At 47.7% G+C, this 21776-nt stretch overlaps 1 protein-coding gene and 1 long non-coding RNA gene across 4 annotated transcripts in view; one reads left to right on the top strand and one right to left on the bottom strand.

Annotated features, from left to right (window-relative positions):
- Positions 1-16: 16 nt before the first annotated feature.
- On the bottom strand, positions 17-14153 carry LOC105357894 (uncharacterized). Of its 2 annotated transcripts, XR_911699.4 has the most exons (4): positions 14029-14153; positions 1819-2077; positions 1572-1727; positions 17-631 (listed from the first exon to the last, which is right to left on the bottom strand). It is a non-coding gene; the product is annotated as an uncharacterized LOC105357894 (long non-coding RNA). The 2 variants fall into 2 exon arrangements; XR_013658483.1 differs by having other exon boundaries at positions 1572-2077.
- Positions 14120-21776, top strand: part of LOC105353706 (uncharacterized) — a 21778-nt gene continuing 14121 nt past the window's right edge. Inside the window, exons 1-2 of one of the 2 annotated variants that reach the window (XM_023959529.2) lie at positions 14120-14261; positions 15159-15316. In XM_023959529.2, the coding sequence (XP_023815297.1) occupies positions 14171-14261; positions 15159-15316 (249 nt within the window). In that variant the 5' untranslated portion in view covers positions 14120-14170. The remainder of the gene's footprint in view (positions 14262-15158; positions 15317-21776) is intronic. The other variant, XM_023959530.2, reaches the window with a different exon arrangement.

Here is a 21776-nt window from a genome sequence, read left to right as displayed (position 1 = left end):
GGACACATCCTCGGTTTGTATGATGAAGTACTATGAAAGCCTTCAGCCAAACCGTTATCTGCACAGAAATTAACATTTATATAACAAAAAATATGGATTTTTTAAATTATATTTGTTATTAGTATACAATCTACTGTATATGATGCTAACTTAAAACCGTTATAATGGAAATAAAAACAGCAGCAATAATATAATAATAATTCTAATGCTAAATGTCTTTGGAAAGGAGCAGACAGAAACTTAAAAAACTATAATTTTACCATCTTTTTTATTTGAGGGTTGGATGTTTGCATGTTTTAATACCTCATTATATATTTTTGAGTGACAGACTGAGGTTTTAAGGCTGCAGTGTGGTGTAGTGGTTGGCACTCCTGCCTCACAGTGAAAAGGCCCTGGTTTGAATCCTGGTTGTTTCTTTCCATGTGAAGTTAGCATGTTCTCCTTGTGCATGTGTGGGTTTTCTCTGGCTCCTCCCACAGTCACAAAAAAGGCTTCATGGGTTAATTGGTGTTTGTCAATTGTATGTAAGTGTGAGACTGGGTGACCCTGCAACAGACTGGTGACCTGTTCACGGTGTACTCCACCTTCATCCCACAGTAGTTGGTTGGCTCCATCAACCCACCCCAGGACCCTGAAAGAGATTCAGTTTAAAGGTATTTAGACAAATTTCTGACCAGAAGCTTTCATCCGTGCTGATGCTCAAATTTGCATCCCATTTTGTTATCGGAAGTATCTAGTTATCTAGTATAAGTTTGTATATTTTGGAGAAAGTTGTTTTCATTGAAAAATTAATCAGAGAGGTAGCTACTTCTGGTAGCTTTAAATCGTTGTCTTTGTATTTAAACTTTTTAGTGATAATAGATTTTAGTTGCTGATATTCCAAGAAGTTATTTATTCCATGTTTGTCTTGTAGTTCCTGGGGAGTTATGACTCTTTTATCAATAGTTAATTGCTCTAGTAGTGTCACGCCCCCTGCTTGCCAAGCTGGGAAGTGGATCATTTTTTTGTTGATGAGGACGTCCGGGTTGTTCCAGATGGGTGTCATTTTACACCGTTGAATTGACGAGTTTGCTATTTTGAGAAATTCCCACCAGGCTGTTAAAGTAGCGTTTATATTAGTACTTTGGAAACAATCCAGTTTTTTAACTGTTTGGCTAATAAATGGTAGATCTGACAGGTTGATCTTTTCACATAATGCCTGTTCCAAGTCTAACCATGAGTTGGTTTCTGGATTATATTTTAGCCATTTTAAGATGTATTGTAATCTACTTGCAAGAAAGTACTTGTAGAAGTTAGGCAATTCTAAGCCTCCAAGACCAGGTTCGTGTTTGTAATCATCTCAGCTGTTTTCATCTCTATGTATTGTGTGTAAGTGTTTGGTTTTCAGGGCATCTGATTTGCCACCTTTATGTTTTAATCTGGGTTTTGCCATGTTTAGGTTATTGTTTATTACATGTTTGAGTTTTTGCCAAGTAAAGCCGACACAAACTTAAATAAACATTCAGTTAAATTATTTTTTAACAAGGGTTATGTTTATCCAAAAGATTTTAACAAAAAAATAAGATACGTACAACAGACAAACAAACAAACAGTCCCCTCTTCCTCTGTCTCTGGTGTCTGGGTCCTTGAGTGAGCTTTAGTATAGAAACCAGGACCAGCCTCAGACATTCTTTGGACCTGGAAGAACTGTACATGTGAAGAACCTGGACACTGAAATCCACAGGCAACTTAAAGGAAATAGAAAGAAAACAGAAAAATAAATAAATATATATGCTACTCTCTGTGCTCAATAATAAACTGACCCAAACATGTCTGTACCTGTTGCTGAGGCACTGTGACTGCATCTGAGAGTAACATTTGTAAATAATGTGCAGAACTCAGCCTTTATTGTGTTGCATTGGATGCTGCATCACACTAAGCATAGGTCACCTGCTCCTTCACCTCACATTTTTCACACAGCTTGACTTTCCAACTGAATGAAGAATCTCTGGTTCTGTTGGTCTTCTTTCAGCCGTCCTCGCAGGAGGGTCTGAACCAAAACCAGGCTGCAGATCAAGATGGTGTCACACCCAGAGTCCTGAGGGTGTGCACAGATCAGCTGTGAGTCTGCTGTGCCTCTTCAACCAAGTCTGAAAACATCAACCCTGATATGCTTTTTCAGACTAAATTCACAAAATGATGTTGATCCAGGGGTTGAAAATGTAACAATTGAGTCTGTTCAATTGAAAACTTTTATTTAAAAAAAATCTGCATCAGAGATCCTTTTTGCTCCATCGCTCAACATGGTGTGGAAGGAAGCAGAGACAGCTGCTTCCAAAAGAACTTTAAACTTATCACAGAATTGCTTAATTATCTGAAATTCAAAGGATCTGCCTGATGTTGCATTAGAGTGTTGGTAGAGTAGAAAAAACACATGAACTCTGATGTCACTGGCTATTTAGTTATGAACAGTATAGGACTCCATACAACGGTGCTTTTTTTTTTTTTTTTTTTTTTTTTTTTTTTTTCTGCCAAACTTTATTAATTTCAATCATGTCTGAAAATCTTTGGTGTTGGACCGGACGGAAAAGGAAAGAGGGGAAGAAGAGAGAGGGAAGCTAGAGAGAGGGGGGGGTAGGGGGTGATAATAGGAGGGGAAGGGGGATAAGACCATGAAGCAGCATACAGCAACAAGTTTACTGGTTGTTAATCATTATGGTAAGGTTCAAATGCAGTACAAAAAGGGCGGGGCCCGTCCACACACACACTCAAATGTTATAAACACACCTGCTATCTGCAAAAATGTCCACCTGTCGACATGTACACAAAACAGATAGTGTTCACACACGCATACTTATGCCTTAAAACCAACTAGTGTAAAATATTTCAGTCATTCAGTCATGCAAGCTATTAGTGCAAAGGTGAGCTAACACCAGTGCTCAGGTGAGGTTTTATGTTCTTCTAAAATGGATGGTGGAACGTGAAAAGAAGGAGGGAGAGTGCCCAGCCATCCCCACCCCAAGACCCCCACCGCAGCAGCAGCGGCAGCCGGAATCCCCCCAACGCCACACGGGAACCGGCAGGGAACAACCGCCGCCCGGGCGACCAAGCCCGCCACCCAGGCCAGGGCCAGCAGGGCCGCCGCAAGGCCCCCAGAGCCAGAGGCCAGGGAAGCACGGAGGGAAAGAGAGCGCCGCCCCAGCCCAACCAGGAGAGCAGCCCCCCCGCCGCGCCGGGAGAACCCAACGCAGAGCCCCACCGGAGAAGGACGCCCACAGCCCCAAACGAGCACCCCACCACCACCCAGGAGTTCCGGGCATCCCCCCGCCCCAACCCCAGGTACGAGCCAGGACCCCCCAAGGGAGACCCGCTCCGCACTCCAGGCAGCCATCCGCCCGGCCCACGGTTGGTCCAGGGAGGAGCGAGGCAGGGGGCCCGCCGCCCCCGCCCAGGAGGGGGGAACCCCGGGGAAAAAAAAAAGGGCCCACAAGGGGTGTTATAAATATGGCCCGACCAGGCTCGGCCACAGTTGGAAATTTGGCGGGGCCCAGCACTCAGGAGCAAGGACCAGAACCCACCCCCCAGGGACCAGACACCCCCGGCTCAGATGTAATGTGAACTCCCCCACCACGCGGAGAGAGCACCGCCGGGCCCAGGAAGCCGGCACCCCGGGGACACAGCCGCCGTTGCAAAGGGGCCCGCACCCCCCACCAGGGAAGAGGCAGGGGACAGATGGACCCAGGTCCCACTTTCCTTGCAAAATATGTGTGCGTGTATGTGTGTTTGAGATGGTGTGTGTGTGCATGGGTGTGTGTTTATGTTGGGATGTATATATTGAGGGGGGAGGGGTGTGTGTACTAAGGGGGGTGCAGTTAAAATTGGCGGGTAGGGCACTAAGGGGACATCTCCTGATTACTCACAGTGACGTCCCCTCACCCTCCCCACCAAGGGGCCCTAAATGTCTAAGGTGTGGTTAAAATTGGCGGGTAGGGAGCTAGGAGGACATCCGCTGCTTGCTGGCAGTGATGTCCAAGCACCCCCCCTACCAAGGGCCCTACATGTCTAAGGTGCAAATAAAACCGAAAGAGGGGGGGGCCACTCCATACGCCAACCATAGGAGGGGGGCCACTGCCTAGTAAACACCCCCAAGGCTCATCGCAGGCTAAGCCCCCCACCCCCTCACCCTATTATGAGGTTATATGAGGAAGGGGGTAAGTTGGGGACAGCTGATAGACTGTCCCCCGGTGGTCAAACAGCTGTCCCCCGCCCCCCCCCCCCCCCCCAGCAAGGGGGCCAGGCCCACCCAGCCCAGGGGCCCCACCCCCGGAGGCGCCGACACCCCAGGCCCAACACCACCCCCCCCACACAGAGAGAGAGGAGCCAGAAAGCGCCGGCCCCCCCCGGAGCAAGCCCAGGCCCCCACCCCCAAACGCCGGCCCTAGAAGAGCTCTGGTCAGGCCTCGACGGGACCGAGGCAGCCAACCGGCCGGGGAAACCGCCGATGGCCTCAGCGGAGACCCCGACCCGTCAACCCCCCCTGCCCCGTACCAATAGTGGACCCCCCCCCTCCCCCAAAATGCCCCCCCACAGGTCAGGGCCGACAAGACCCCCCCCCCCCACCCCCCCCAGACCCCGCAGCCGAAGCGGAGGACACCCAGAGCGACCGGGGGCCCCAAGAGGGTTGTCCCGTCCCGCCCCAGAGCCAGGGAAGGGCCGATCCCAGCCCCAGGCGTAGATGGGAAGCCCATCCAGCGCCGCTGGGCCCCCCCCCCCCGAGCAGCGCCCCCCGCCAACCCCCCCCAGCACAGGCAAAGGGACCACCCCCCCAAGCCAGGCCAGACCACCACCCCACCCCCCCACCACGCACCCCCACACCCAAGCCCAAAGGACCACGCAGCGCCCCAGCCCGCCCCACCCAGGCGCCGGACCCGATCCCCCGACCAACGGAGCCCCCTACAACCCCCACCAGGCACCGGAGGCCCCGACCCCCACCCCGGCCCACGGCAGAAGGGCAAAGAGCAGCGACGACCAGGCCCCCCCACCCCCTAAGTCACGGAGTTAGCTATGGGAGACCAGAGAGACCGAATTCTTTCGAAGTTACTTGAACTTTGGGCTGACATTTTTTCCAAGCTGATATGATCAAGCAGCAGATTTCTGTGTTGACTTATATTTATATTTTTTTTGCTTTTCCAATTTATTAAAATAGTTTTTTTAGCAATGCAAAGAGTTATGGAAATGATAGAGCCTAATCCTCCTTCTACATCGATGGCACTCATGTCACCAAGCACACAAAGTGACGGTGAAGCTGTGATTGAAACCTTAAGCCAGACTGATAGATCGGCACATACCTGCCGCCAGAGAGCCTGGACAGGCGTGCAGAACCATAGTGCATGCATGTAATTGTCGGGTAGATTACTGTCACAGTGCTGACAAATGTCTGAGTTACTGAGACCCATCTTGAACATCCTCTGTCCAGTGTAGTAAATTCTGTGAAGAGTTTTGAAATGGATTAGCTGCAGATTTGGACTTTTTGTCATTTTAAAGGTGTTTAGACAAAGTTCTGACCAAAAACTTTCATCTGTGCTGATGCTCAAATCCGCATCCCATTTTGTTGTCGGAAGTGAAATATTGTTATCTAAATTACATAAAAGTTTGTATATTTTGGAGAGAGTTTTATTCATTGAGAAATTGATCAGAGTGGTAACTACATCTGGTAGCTTTAAATCGTTGAATCTGTATTTAAACTTTTTAGTAATAATTGATTTAAGTTGCTGATATTCCAAGAAGTTATATATTCCATGTTTGTCTTGAAGTTCCTGGGGAGTTATGAATCTTCTATCAATAATTATGTGCTCTAGTTGTTTTATGCCCCCTGCTTGCCAAGCTGGGAAGTGGATAATTTTTTTGTTTATGAGGATGTCTGGGTTGTTCCAGATGGGTGTCATTTTGCACGGTTGAATTGATGATTTTGATATTTTGAGAAATTCCCACCAGGCTGTTAAAGTGGCATTTATATTAATACTTTTGAAACAATCCTGTTTTTTAACTATTTGGCTAATAAATGGAAGATCTGACAGGTTGATCTTTCCACATAACGCCTGTTCCAAGTCTAACCATGAGTTAGTTTCTGGATTATTTTTTAACCATTTTAAGATATATTGTAATCTATTTGCAAGAAAGTAATTGTGGAAGTTAGGTAATTCTAATCCTCCACAGCTTTTTGCAGATTTTAAAGTTTTTAGACTAATTCTTGCAGGTTTATTGTTCCATAGAAAGCTTGATATGGATGAGTCTAATGTTTTGAACCATTTTAATGGCGGTTGTGTGGGAATCATTGAGAAGAGATAATTAACTTTGGGTAAGATTTTCATTTTTACCGTGGCTACCTTGCCCATAAGGGACAAAGGCAGTTTGGTCCAGTGTGTTAGATCGTCCTGTATGTTTTTCAGTAATGGGGTGTAGTTTAGCTGCACCAGTTCTGAAATTTTGGGGGAAAAATAAATACCTAGATATTTTATATTGCCTGATTTGACTGGTATTGTGAGTCCTTGCTCCGCATTACTGTTCAGTGGTAATAAAACAGATTTATTCCAATTAATGGAATAGTCTGATATAGAAGAGAATTCATTAATAATTGTTGCCGTTTCATTTACAGAATGTATATTACTTAAAAACAGTAATATGTCATCTGCATAGAGACTAATTTTATGATGGCTGTGTTTGGTTTTAATTCCTTTGTTGTGGTTCTGTTGAGCATGCCTCCTCCTTGGAGCCCAACACCTGCTGCTCATCTCTACAATCAGCACCTCCCCACCTGCAGGCCATCACAGACTCTATTTATTCCTGAGGAGGATCTCCAGCCAGCGCCAGATTATTGTTCACCCTGTGGTAACAAGTCCTTGGCTTTGAACAATCCTTCACACTCAAGAGCAACTAAAATAACTTTTGCATCTCTTTCCAGTCTGCCTGCCTGCCTGCCTGCCTGCCTGCCTGCCTGCCTGCCTTCCAGTCTGCCTGCCTGCCTGCCTTCCAGCCTGCCTTCCAGTCTGCCTGCCTGCCTGCCTTCCAGTCTGCCTGCCTGCCTGCCTTCCAGTCTGCCTGCCTGCCTGCCTTCCAGTCTGCCTGCCTGCCTGCCTTCCAGTCTGCCTGCCTGCCTGCCTTCCAGTCTGCCTGCCAGCCTATCAGTCTGCCTGCCAAGTCAAATTAAATAACCTAACTTCTATCAGTTTGTGTCTGCACTTGGATTCAGTTATCCACTCCCCTCTCCCAACAGAATAATCTGGCCATTTAATATGGATCCAGCGGACATGTCTGCTTCCCAGGACCCTGCTCAGCATCCCCTTCCTCACTCTGATGTGAACTTTCTACGCCATGAACAGATGATCCTTAACCTGGATCACAAGTTCAATGCAGTTCTGGCTCAGTTGGATCGACTCACTCAGTCTTTGTCCACTCACACCGCCCCTGCAGCACAACCTACACCAGCTCCGCTTCAATCTGTTTTTCCAGGAAACCCGCCCGCAGCTGTGAGAGAGACCCACATCCCGGATCCCAAACCATATTCCGGAGACCTGGGTAAGTGCAGGGGTTTTCTGTTACAGTGTTCTTTAATTTTTGAACAGAAGCCTCTCTCTTACGCCAGTGACCAAGCAAAGGTGTCATATGTTGTTGGTCTCCTGGATGGCAAGGCATTGCAGTGGGCAGAAGCCTCTTTCGACCGGCATGGCTTTGGGCAGCTGTCCTACTCTGACTTTGTAGAGAACTTAAAACGTGTTTTTGACCACCCAGTGAGAGGAGGGGATTCCACAAGGCAGTTGATCTCCATGAGACAAGGAGCCCGGAGCGCTGCAGAGTATTCTGTGGATTTCCAGACTGTGGCTGCAGATGTGGGCTTTAATGACGAGGCACTGCAGGCATTGTTCACAAATGGTCTCAACGGGCAGCTGAAAGATGAGTTGGCCTCAAGAGATCCACCCTCAACCCTAGGTGACCTCATCTCCCTGACAATCAGGCTGGACAACAGGCGGCGGGATCGAGCAAGGGAACAGGGACCTAGTCCACGTTCATTAATCTCCTCATGTCCACCTTCTCACCCGCTCCATGCTGCAAGCCCTCCACCTGAGGAACCTATGCAACTGGGTCGAGCCCGCCTCTCCACTGAGGAACGCCAGCGACGAATATCTAGTGGGGCCTGTCTGTACTGTGGAACTCCTGGACATGTTGTCATTTCCTGTCCGATCCGGCCAAAAGACAGTGGTCGTCAGTAGCAGTGGGGGTATTGACGACCACGACTACCTCCACTAACATCACCCACACAAAGACCCTGCTCTCGGCTACGCTGTGCATTAATCAGTCGTCCCATCCAGTTCTGGCATTGGTGGACTCAGGAGCAGAGGCTAACTTCCTTGACCAGACCTTGGCGTCCCAGATCAGTCTTCCTCTAGAGAACCTCCCTTCACCCACTGTTGCACGAGCTTTAGATGGCCGGGAGCTTTACCGGATCACTCAACGCTCAGCCCCAATTAAGCTTATTACCTCTGGTAATCACCACGAACAGCTCCAATTTCTCATTGTTGCCTCTCCAGAAAACCCAGTGGTCCTTGGACATCCTTGGTTGGTCTCACACAATCCTCATGTGGACTGGAGGACGGGGACCATCCTGAACTGGAGTGACACATGTCACACATCCTGTCTTCTCTCTGCTGTGCCTTCAGGTCCCTCCACTACATCCCCACCTGACCCACCTGACCTGTCCACCATTCCAGAAGTCTATCATGACCTTAAGGAAGTTTTCTGCAAGGATCGTGCCCTTGTCCTTCCACCACACCGTCCTTATGATTGTGCTATCGACCTGCTCCCAGGGGCCCCTCTACCAACCAGCCGTCTGTATAACCTGTCTAGGCCACAAATGGAAACCATGGAAAACTACATTACAACTTCTCTAGCTGCAGGAATCATCAGACCCTCTTCTTCTCCAGTAGCAGCTGGGTTTTTCTTTGTCACGAAGAAAGAGGGTACTCTCCGTCCCTGCATCGATTTCCGGGGGTTGAACAACATCACTGTGAAGAACAAATATCCCCTGCCACTCATTGATTCAGCTTTTAACTCTCTCCAGGATGCCACAATCTTCTCCAAACTAGACCTTCGAAATGCCTACCATCTGGTAAGGATGAAGGAGGGAGATGAATGGAAGACAGCTTTCAACACTCCACTAGGGCAATTTGAATACCTGGTTATGCCTTTTGGTCTTTGTAATGCCCCTGCAGTTTTCCAAGCACTTGTAAATGACGTTCTAAGAGATTTCTTGAACCGGTTTGTGTTTGTCTATCTAGATGACATCCTTATTTTCTCCCCCTCAGTCACAGAGCACATCCAACATGTGCAACAAGTGCTACAGAGACTATTGGAAAACCGGTTATTCGTGAAAGCTGAGAAGTGTCAGTTCCACACCACCTCCATATCCTTCCTCGGCTACATCTTTGAGAACAAGCAGGTCAAAGCTGACCCTGAAAAGATACGAGCTGTAGCAGACTGGCCTACCCCCACCACTGTAAAACAACTACAACGTTTCCTGGGGTTCGCCAATTTCTACCGCAGGTTCATCCGAAATTACAGTCAGATAGCTGCTCCCCTGACAAGATTAACTTCTCCATCTGTCTCTTTCCACTGGTCAGAGGAGGCAGCCAAGGCCTTCTCCACGCTGAAAGAGAGGTTCACATCAGCTCCTGTTCTTCGTCATCCTGATCCAACCCTGCAATTTATCGTGGAGGTAGACGCATCTGACACTGGGGTAGGAGCCGTTCTGTCACAACGATCCATGGACACACAAAAATTGCACCCTTGCGCGTTTTTCTCCCGACGCCTGACCCCAGCTGAGAGAAATTACCATGTGGGAGATCGAGAGTTGTTGGCTGTTAAGCTAGCTTTGGAACATTGGAGACACTGGTTGGAAGGAACCAAGAATCCCTTTATCATTTGGACTGACCATAAAAACCTCTCCTACCTACAATCAGCAAAACAACTCAATCCCCGTCAGGCGCGGTGGTCTTTGTTTTTCACTCGTTTTAACTTTCTTTTGTCCTACAGGCCAGGTTCCAAGAACCAGAAACCTGATGCCTTGTCTCGCCAGTTTACTTTAGATGCACCAACACTGCCGCAACCCATCCTTCCTTCATCATGTACACTTGCTGCTGTCTCTTGGGAGATCGAGGACAAAGTTTTAGAGGCCCAGCAACAACAACCAGATCCAGGTACAGGCCCTGCTAATCGCCTTTTTGTGCCAGACTCTGTTCGCTCACAGGTCATCCAGTGGGGTCACACCTCTCGCCGTACCTGTCATCCTGGTGGGGCCCGCACCTGCTCGCTGCTGAGACGCAGATTCTGGTGGCCGACCTTGGAGAAGGACGTACGGCAGTATGTTGCTGCCTGCCCAACGTGTGCTCGTAATAAGGCCTCGCATCAACCCCCTGCTGGTCTCCTCCGTCCTCTACCCGTTCCTGGCCGCCCTTGGTCTCATATAGCTTTGGATTTTGTCACCGGTTTGCCCTTGTCTCGAGGTAACACCACCATACTTACCATTGTGGATCGTTTCTCCAAAGCTGTCCATTATGTGGCCCTTCCCAAACTACCCTCTGCTACTGACACTGCCAACCTCCTTGTCCATCACGTTTTCCGTCTTCACGGGCTTCCTGCTGACATTGTGTCGGATAGAGGCCCTCAATTCACGTCCCAAGTTTGGAAGACTTTTTGTCGGTCCATCGGTGCTACCGTCAGTTTGTCCTCAGGTTTTCACCCTCAGACCAACGGACAGGCCGAACGCGCCAACCAGGATCTGGAGACAGCCCTGCGGTGTGTGACTGAGGCAAACCCCTCCTCCTGGAGCGATTACTTGGACTGGGTTGAGTATGCCCATAATTCCCTCACCTGCTCTGCTACAGGTCTGTCACCATTTGAATGCTCTCTGGGGTTTCAGCCACCCCTGTTTCCAGCCCAGGAGGAGGAGGTTTCTGTGCCATCTGTCCAGCTGCACATCCGCAGGTGCCGTCGAGTGTGGAGATTGGCTCATCGGGCACTCCTGCGTGCTCGGGAACGTAGCTGCCGCGTGGCTGATGCCCGGAGGTCTTCTGCTCCCTGCTATAGCCCTGGTCAGAAGGTGTGGCTGTCTTCCAAGAATATCCAACTCCGTACTGACTCAAGGAAGCTATCTCCCCGTTACTTGGGCCCCTTTGAGGTTTTGGCTGTCATCAACCCGTCTGCGGTCAAGCTCCGGCTCCCTGCCTCCATGAAGGTTCATCCCGTTTTCCATGTCTCACACCTCAAGCCGGTCTGTTCCAGTGCCTTGGTCCCTCCTTCCAAGCCCCCTCCTCCCGCCCGGTTGGTTGGTGGCCGGCCCGCCTACTCTGTCCGACGTCTTCTGGATGTTCGTCGACGTGGTCGAGGGTTCCAGTACCTCGTTGACTGGGTGGGGTATGGCCCGGAAGAGCGTGCCTGGGTTCCTCGGTCCTTTATCCTGGATGACTCCCTGATCCGGGATCTTCGCAGGCGTCGTCCAGACCGTTTTCCATCGCCTGGTGGCTCCCGTTGAGGGGGGGGTACTGTTGTGGTTCTGTTGAGCATGCCTCCTCCTTGGAGCCCAACACCTGCTGCTCATCTCTACAATCAGCACCTCCCCACCTGCAGGCCATCACAGACTCTATTTATTCCTGAGGAGGATCTCCAGCCAGCGCCAGATTATTGTTCACCCTGTGGTAACAAGTCCTTGGCTTTGAACAATCCTTCACACTCAAGAGCAACTAAAATAACTTTTGCATCTCTTGCCTGCCTGCCTGCCTGCCTGCCTGCCTGCCTGCCTGCCTGCCTGCCTGCCCAAATTGAATAACCTAACTTCTATCAGTTTGTGTCTGCACTTGGATTCAGTTATCCACTCCCCTCTCCCAACATCCTTTAATACTCTCATTGTGTCTTATTGCTGCAGCTAGAGGCTCGATAAATATTGCAAAAAGAGAGGGGGAGAGTGGGCAACCCTGTCTAGTTCCTCTTCCAAGAAAAAACCTGTTGGAAGGCTGTTTATTAGTTCTAACTGATGCATTGGGGTTGTGATATAATATTTTGATCCAATTGATGAACTGTAACTGAAATGTAACATTTTTATTAATCAAAACTGCAACCCCTCTTTGTTTGGAGTTGAAACTGGCAGAATACATAACTGGATACTGGGAACAGCACAGGAGTTGACCAGCTGATAAAGATAAATGGACCTCCTGCAGCAAAGCTATATCTGCTTTAAGATCATTCAGGTGATTTAACACTTTCAATCTCTTTGGCCCAGAACCAAGTCCACGCACATTCCAGCTAATGATGTTAAGACTGTTCATAGCTGTTCTAACCGGGAGAGTGCAAGGCTAAATAGTGCGTGTGCCCGTCCGTGTGCGCGTGCACGCTGTGCGTTCCTGCTACACTGACAAGCGCTGTGCGTTGTGGGTGAACGTGTCTTGGCTATGAGCTGCATGTTGCGTGCGTCCTGTGTGAGCCTAAGTGAGGTTTTTGCAGTTTATCAACGTGTGTGTGTGCGGGATTGCGTGTGCATGCTCTTATGCGCGCTAGTATGAGCGCGCGCCCGTTCCGTGCATAAATAAATACTCACCGTGGTTGCGTTGACTTTACCTGATTCACATATGAGAACATGGGAAGGGGGGGGGGGGACAAGAGAAAAGAGAGAGGGAAAGAGAACAAAAAACAAACAATGAAACAACAACAGAAACATGAATGTGAGAGAAAGAAAAAACACTTTTCCTGAGAGGTGTGGATTATTGATGATCCGATTATTTCCTATTTAATTAAATAAGTTTGCGGGTTTCTTCTGGGCAGCGCAGATGTCAGTGCGCCTCTGAAAGCCTTCAGCACAGCCAGGGTGTTACCTCTGGGTCCCGGAACAGCTTGCCATTCACAAAAAGTTTATCAACGGCAACCACCGCACGGGCTCCAGCAGACAGGTGTTTCCTCCTCAGCGGGAAGAGGATTTTCCGCCGGCGGAGGATCTCGCCTGGAAACTGATCATTCACGCTGTAATGTGTGTCTTTCAGCTCTCGCCCTCTGCTTTTTACCTGCATCTTTTGTTTATAATGTTCAAATTTAGCAACAATAGGACGGGGACGCTGATTGTCCGGCCTTTTTCCTCCGAGCCGGTGAACCCTGTGGAAGGAGATCTTCTGGACTTCTTCCTTGGGGAGCTTCAGGTGGACCTCTATGAAGGACTTAACAATGTTCTCCGGGACTTCTCCTGCCTCTTCTGGAATCCCTGTGAACACTAGATTGTCCCTCATGCTCCTCGCCTGAAGATCCAGGAGGGTTTCCTTGATGGATCGGTTTTCCTCAGAGAGACGGGCGGTGTCGTGGCCCAAGGTCTTGACGGTCTCTCTGAGGGCCTGGTTCTCCGCTGCGAGCTCCTGCACCTGCTGTTGGCTGAACTCCAGAGACTCTCGCAGACCTTGGAATTCCTTATGGAGGATCTCCAGCAGATTTAAACGGCAATCAAGGCTGGAGAGCCTTTTATCAATTGAATCCAGGATGTCACTCATGTTGCTGCCTGGAGAGGAGACAGCCCCTGGGGAGTCTTCGGGGAGTCTACAACGGTGCTTACATTGTTCTGTGCACTTTCCTGTGCACTTTCCTGCACAAACGCTAACATGTGATGGAAGTCTAGTGGTGCTCTGTCTCACATCCAGACAGCTGATCAGAACATAACATTCAGGATTTCTTACAAAATTACTGAAAGAGCACAAACTCACCATCAACTAATTTACTAACAAACTCAGAGTATTGTGAGAAAACAAGGTCAACATATGCAGATGAAAACATCTGCTTTTATTTCTCCATCTTTTTACATTTTTCTGTGACAGAAATATTCAACTTTAACCTCACAGTTTTACAGAGAGATCCAGCAAAATGATTTGTTTTCTGTCACAGCAAGAACAGAACCTGGTTCTGGATCAGATGTGTTCCTAGAATTGTGTTTGGCCTGAGGCTGCAGCAGCCCCTCCCTCCCCTCACCTGCCTAGGACAGTTGAATGCACCTGGTTGCGTCAGCAGACACGCCCCCTCCGTTCAGAAGGACCTTCATGTTCAGACTCATGACGCTCTGGCAAGAGATCCCTGCAGAACTGCGTGACACTGCGTGCACACTCAGGGAAGCATGAGGAGGTTTTTCAGAGCGCACAGGGATGAGGACTACAGTCAGATCCAGTACCTGACCGCAAAGTGCACGCGCCTGGCGCACGACAAAGGTGAGTCTTTCCCACTTAGAGCTTCATAGGTTCATGATCATCATCGGGGTGGGGAACTGCATGACGGACCTCCAGCCACAAAATGATCCAGATGGGATCAGATAGTCCTCGGAAACAGCAGAAAAGAACAGATCGAAAGCAAAGTCCAGCAGGTCGTTAATGTTCAAGCTTCACCTGAAAGGTCAACGGCCTCATGAGGGAGGAGACAGCTTTCCGTCATCTGGTTTCATGTTTTACCTTCTCTAAACAAAACATTGTTACCAAATCAACATTTCTGATATGATACTGAACAATTGCATCAAAAAAGGAATCAAAGATAGAATGTTTACCTTTACCCCACCACTAGGAGCGCTGTGTCCTGCCTGTAGAGAGCTGCCTGTAGATCCAGCAAGATGATCTTGCTGGATCTTGTCTGTTTGTAGTATTTACAAACATTCAGTCATTCATCTCCCTCCGTATATTCCCAAGAATATACGGAATATTCTATGGACAATTTATAGATTGCTAATTCACCTATGAAGCATGTTTTTGGATGGTGGGAGGAAGCCGGAGACCCCAGAGAGAACCCACGCATGCACGGGGGGGGAACATGCAAACTCCACACAGTCAGTCACCTGTAATCTGAACCAACTGAAGAGGAGGACATTTTTCAAGACATTTTTTGCAGTGCTGTGAAAAAAGGTTGTTGTTCACCTCTCAGGGGTTGCCACAGCGAATCAGCTTTGACTGATTCACACATGTGGTGTAGACCCAGACATGGGTCCCCTTGTGGTTAGGCAGGAGTGCGAAGGGGATTGGGCCAAGGACCCATGCTGGATAAAGTGTGTATCTGTTATCCTTTACATCCTTGAACTTTCTTTGCTGTTTGACTTTGGTCTGCTCTCTTCTGTGCTGCAGCAGTTCTGGATTGCGAGTTCCTGCTGTCCAGAGAGAAGGAGAGGAAGCTGCAGAATGACCTGGAAGCTGTAACGTCTCGACTCCTGCAGCAGGAGCATCTAAATGTGGAGCTGGTGATGAACCAGGACAAACTGCTGAGCAGGATCCGGGAGCAGCAGGTTCTGTCATTCTCAGCTGTCTACATCAGGGGTGGGCAAATTTGATAGAAGGGCCGGACCAGGAGCAGATGCTTGGAGTGAGAATGATATAACATGGAATGTAGATGAAAAAATTTATATTGAAGAATTATATTCTAAAACAGAATATTCCAGAGTTTTTAGTTTAAAGCTTTTGTTCCCATTTTAGATCTCTCTTTTATTGTGAAGCCCTTTAGTACCTTCAAGGAGTTGTATAGTGCAGTATGAATAAAGTTTAATTCATTCATGATCCTTTAAAAAAAAAAAAAAAACATTATTAATGAAATAAAACAATGACCAAAAAACACCCTATGATTTTCAAAGACAAAAATTCAGGAAAAATATACTGATTCATTTGAAAAAAAACAACCAAAAAAATAGTGGATCGTCTCCAGTCATAATCCTGACAAAGACTTTGAGGGCTGCAGCTCATCACACGTCTCACAGTTTGTGCTAAAACTGAACAGCTGTGTCCTGCACGTCTGTTTCTCATCCAGTAGAAGCAAACTTCTCTGTCTTCTGCTGCAGCTACGCATACATCTGCGTTACCTTTTCACCAGAACAGAGTTCCCTCGTTTATTGCAGGAGTTACGTTTTAAAAATAACCGTGATCAGTGAAATCCATGGAGAATGATTACAGACGTTTATGGCTGTAAAACTCCTCACTGCCTAAATACACTTTTCTCAGACAGACATGAACATTTTCCCACTTTTCTCTTGTTTAAATTCTCAACCCTTCATAGAAATTAGGTCCAGGATCTTAGAATGAAAACAAAGATCTGATCGAGATCAAATATTTCTGTAGATCTGAAGAGCTCTGCGTTTCTGTACAGGAGACACGGCTCGGAGGAGATTGATTGATTGGGTCTCCGGCCAATCAGAACACAGAACAGGATGCGCTGTTTAAAAAAACCCAGCATAATCGCTCTAAAAGAACGAGCTAAACTGGGAAAGATGAACTGTGACGAAGACTGTCTTCTGTTCTATTCGACAGAGATATAAGAGGGTTTAAGGTTGGAGCACAGACTGCAGAAGGGGGCAAGAAAATGTCACGTCTTCATCGATGTTTAGCTGTTCTGTATTAGACTTTATGGTTAGTTTTTGTTTTTTGTTTTTAACAGCAATAGCAATAGTTGGTGATGCTACTAAGCACAAAGGGACACTCTCTTTTTCAAGGGTAGACTCAAATTTCTTTTCAGCAGACTCCTGGCCACTAAAACCATCTCCTAAATTAGGAAGCAGCTGGATCCAAGGTCATCCCAAGATTTGTACACAAATCTGTTCCTGATAAAACAACACAAGTAGAACACTTACAGTCATGTTAAAATAAACTGTAAAAAGTAACTGTCGTGATGTTGCTTCTTCAAGAAGGCTCCGGGACGGGACGTGCTGTAGACTGTTTATTCAACCACCGGAAACAAAACATACAGTCCTCAACTCTCGCTACTGCTCCACCTAGTGGGCCCGCCTCTCATGACGTCTTCCCCCACTAGGGTGTTACCCCCAACATGTATAATACCACATCTCCCTTTCTTAAAACAAAACAAAGGGCATTTATACATCTTTACTTATATGACAAAATCAATGACATTCTTTTCTTTCCAAACCATCCCATTCTAATAAACTCAAACATCCTTATTTACTCTCTTTGTTTTTTTAAATTTACAAGTCAAGTCTATCTGGTTTTCTGACCACTCTTCCCGACCTTGTACGGACAGTCTCTGTGATGTTTTCTCCGCTGTGTGGTGTCTGGTCTGTTGGAACTGGAGTAGGTGTATCTTCTCCCACAGGTTCATCAACAGGTTCGACTCCCTCACCGTCGGTCTGCATTGACACCAGGTGGTGTCGGTTTCTTCTCAGTGTGCCCTGGGGCACTTTGATGCGATACGAGCGAGGAGCCTCATGTGCAGAAATCACTGTACCTTGAGTTCTTGCATCTGTGATCCAGACCTCTTGCCCAGGAACCAGTGGTTCAAGGTTTCTTGCTTTGTGTCGCTTGTCAAAGGTTCTTGCATCTGTCCACCTCTTCTCCCTTTCTTTGGCTCCCAACGCGTTGTAGTCAGGCAGAGCAGGATCTAACAGGGACGGAAGAGCAGGAACAGTAGTGCAAAGTCGACGCCCCATTAACAGCTCAGCTGGACTGTAGCCGTTTTGTAGAGGTGTTGCCCTGTACGCAAGCAAAGCACGGTACGGATCAGATGACTTTTTCAGCAGTCTCTTAACAGTCTGTACAGCGCGTTCGGCCTCTCCATTACTTTGTGGAAACTTGGGGCTGCTTGTTACATGTTCAAAGCCGTAACACGCTGCAAAAGCCTGAAAATGGCTACCTGAGAACTGCGGCCCGTTATCTGTCACAAGAACCTGAGGAATGCCATGACGTGCAAAAATCGACTTCAGGTGCACCACTACGTCCATGGACCGTGTATATGAGAGCTGTGCAATTTCCACAAAACGGGAAAAATAATCCACAACGAGCAGATATTCTTTGCTGTCCAGTGTGAACAGGTCAGCTCCGAGTCTTTGCCAAGGCCTGTCTGGCATCTGACTTGGCATCAGTGGCTCTTTAACATTGGTTCTCTCTTGGATGCAAGTTCTGCATCTTAACACCATGTCACTTAACTGATTACTGAGCCCCGGCCACCACACTGTTTGTTTGGCCCTTTCCCTGCACTTTGTCACGCCCATGTGTCCTTCGTGCAATTTTTCTAACACATCATTACGCAAAGCCGATGGGATGACCAGCCTTGTGCCCCGCAGCAGCAGTCCATCGTGCACTGTAAGTACCGCTCTTTCAGGCCAGTACTGTCTCAACACCCCCTGCAGTCTGTTTTTATCCGGCCACCCATCTCTGCAGAACTCCATCAGCGCAGCACATGCACTGTCTGCTTTCAGATGATCACGAAGGTTGCTCAGATAGTCTCCACTGACAGGAAGGTTGCTGATGACAGAGTCCACATAGATGTTAGTGTCCTCTAGCAGGCTTGCACCTGCGTGTGCTCCTGATGCTCTGAAGGGGGCGCGTGACAGGGTGTCTGAAGTCCATAAATTTTTGCCAGCAACATGTGTGATTTTGTAGTTGTAGCGCATGAGCCTCATTCTAAATCTTTGGATCCTAGGTGGAAGGTCGTCTAGCGCTTTGCCACCCAGCAGACTCACCAAAGGCTTATGGTCAGTTTCCAACTCAAATGATCGGCCCAGAACGAAGCAGCTGAACCTTTCACACGCCCATGTTGCAGCCAGCGCCTCTTTCTCCACCTGAGCATATCGCTGCTCAGTCACTGTCATCGCTCTGGATGCATAAGCCACAGGCGCCCACTCAGCCTTGCCTGTTTCCTGCTTTTCTTTAACATTTTGGAGTAAACTACATCCACGTATATGATGATATATTGCCTTAGGCACACTGAAGAAGGATTTTCTGATGAAATATTAGTTATTTTTGTAGCCCTTTTTTCTACAGCCTTTCAACCCTTTTGGGGTACCACTCATTTCTTGACGTCAAGCTAGAGTTTGCCTTGGCAGCGTCTCTGCAAACCACATCTGGATGGATGTGCATGCTGTGCATTTAAAAGAAAAGTGTTTTTGCCGATCACTGCTAGCTCCGTGGGGAAAGTTTGTCAGCCTGGGGGCGGTGCTGGCAGCTCAGACTCTTCCTGGAAGGGGCTGTTCCTCACTTTGTGACATCTCACAAAGTGAGATGTCACATGAGAACCTGCACGTTTTTGTGGATATGTGAGGGGCTGGTGCTTAGAGAGATTTTTATAGGAATAATCAGAAATGCGTGAATGGATCAAATACCGCTTTGGGGTTGTTTTTAAAGAAATAACATTATAATACACCTAAAACCTCAAAATGTTAATTTTTTAATAATATAGGCCTTTAAAAGTTGTAAACCACTCGTGAGGCATTATAGTGAAAATTTTCATCCACATTTTTTCTTCGGGTTTGCTGCGAACAACAGGTTTTACCGAACACCTGAGCAACACGTGATGGTAAGTAGGAGTTAAGTAGGCTAGACCAGTGTTTTTTAACCAGAGTGCCGTGGGAGATGGTCAGGTGTGCCATGGGATATTGCCCTCATTAACTGATCTAAAACCATTTACCATCTCCAGGATATCAGCTCTCTGTTCATCCAAACAGGCCCTGATAAAACACTGAGTAGTTAGAAAAATGAAAGATCATAAAATACTTTTTTCTATGAATGAATGAAAATGAATGAATGAAAACTTTATTAATCCCACAAGGAGAAACTCGGTTCCAGTACATTTCGATGAAGAAGGTCAGACAAACAGCACAGGATACACACACACATCTCGAGAGGTTACTGAGGTCAATGCAGCCGAGCGCCTTAGATGACCTACGCCGGCGCACCTTTGTATAGCATGCAGATGGACCACGAAGAGGGCCGGGGGTTGGGTTTGGTGACAAAAAAAAGTCGTATCCCTACACTGCGTACAATGTGTTGATACAAGAAAAAAACTACACCTTTTAAACACAAATAGCACATATTCCGACAAAGACACAGTACATGAGGCTCAGGGGGGAAACGGTGGTGGACGGGAGTGGGGGGGCCCCCATGAGTCTGTCCATCAGGTGCAGCTCCGTGAGCCAGGCACATCTTCCGGGCAGCACACAGAGGAGGTAGGGAGGGGGTTGGGAAGCCGAGGACAAGCAGGGAGGGGGTGAGTTGCAGTTATCAACCCTCAAGAACAGCTGCTGTAGTCCACTCTGTAGAAGCGGCTTTGTTTTGGTGGAGCCAAGGACAGTTGTCCATAGCTCCTTCGGGGAGTCTGATTAGATAAAATACTTTTGGGCGCCAGCAGGTTGTTTGTACTGCCGGCAAAGTCCTTGACTGGCTCTTCGCTTTGTGTGAGGCAGAGATTGATCCGAATGAGAAGTGGGTGAATTTGGCCCAGTCTTCCCTCAAATCCGGGCAGAAACTTGCTCCAAGGTGGCATCCATCTTCCGCACAAGTTCAGGGGTCTCAAGCAATCTGCTTAAGTGGGCAAGACAAGCACAGAGCTTTTGATCCGCTTGTGAAAGTTTCTCATTCTGAGTCTCTCCTCCCCGAAAAATCTTTCCCAGGAGCTTTGATTGATTGCCTCTCTCCATCTTCTGCTCCCAGACCGCCTGATAAATTAGAAATCCTCCGATCCCAATTACGAGGAATCCAATTATCAGAAATCCAAATAGGTACACGTCCTCGACATCCTCCACAGACAGCTGGGCCAGGCAGACCAGCCTCCACTTGCCCCATGGATCGATGGTGTATCCAGCCGCGTGGGTGCCGTCCGGGCAGGAAGGGTCCGCTTTCCCGTTCCTTAGTGTGGAAAATATTTTCTCGATCGAATTTAGAGACCAGCTGATCAGATCCATTTTCAGAGTGCAGAAAAGCAGCGGCTTCAGAAGGGTGAAGAATGCACCTCTCGGGCAGACAGGACAAAAAAGCCTTGGGGAAGGGCTGACACAGGAGGAGCGAGAGGAAAACACGTCTGTCCTCGACGAGAGTCAGAAAGCACTATGTGTTTATTTGATTCTATTCTAGACACTTTAATAAGAATGACGGTACCACGATTTAGCCGCAGCTTCAGCTCTGTTTTCAGAAAAGTCCCGCCCCTTTAACTGTCTCCACCAATAATTCTTGGAGGCTTAATCACACGTCATCAGTCTGACCAATCAGAAGTGGTTAAAGTCTTCACTTCCTTGTTCTTATTCTGCTCATAAAGTCTCTCAGTTCCAACAAAAACTCCAGCTAAAGCTCGTCTTTAGCGGTGTAGCTTTCCACAGAATCGAGTATCAGACGGTGGAACTAGTGAACAAAATAATGAAGCTCAAAGACGCTAGTCTCTCTGCGTTCGGTGGCTTTTTGCACTACATCTCCCATGATGCATTGGGTTAACGTGACACAGCTCAGCGCACAATGAATCTTTGTTGTTAAACGTCTTGCAACCACAACAAACACACATCAAACAGTTTTTAAATCTTTTAACTTAACTTTTATTTCATCTTTTAGAAAAAACAGCTGCAACTTCCAGCTTTTTCTACCACAATTATCACAAAAATGCATTTGAGATTGTGGAGGGGCTGTAGATCAATAGAGACTATGAGTTTCTCCTTTTTTGAATTTTTGGATGCTGGTGTGCCGCGGGATTTTTGTCAAGGTTAAAGTGTGCCGTGGCTCAAAAAAGGTTGAAAAACACTGGTCTGGACGCACGTGTGTGGTACAGATTTTTCTTTTTTTTCCACCCCCCCACCAAATCGAAGTGTAGTTTGTGTGGAGATTCTACGGGTGTCCTATGAGCCCTCACATATCATAGGCAAATGCTTGCAGTATTTGCATGCGGCCAGTAAGGGGCCAGCTAATACTAACTCTGCATTCACACTGAACGCGATTTGTCCAGTTTCAATGTCACGTCAATGTACAGACTAGAGCCCTGCGCGGGAC

This window comes from Oryzias latipes, chromosome 10 (genome assembly GCF_053564925.1).
Source record: "Oryzias latipes strain Hd-rR chromosome 10, Olatipes_Hd-rR_3.1".
In the NCBI taxonomy this organism is placed as follows: domain Eukaryota; kingdom Metazoa; phylum Chordata; class Actinopteri; order Beloniformes; family Adrianichthyidae; genus Oryzias; species Oryzias latipes.
The sequence above is the reverse complement of the archived record's forward strand: the minus strand, read 5'-3'. Positions and strand labels throughout refer to the sequence as shown.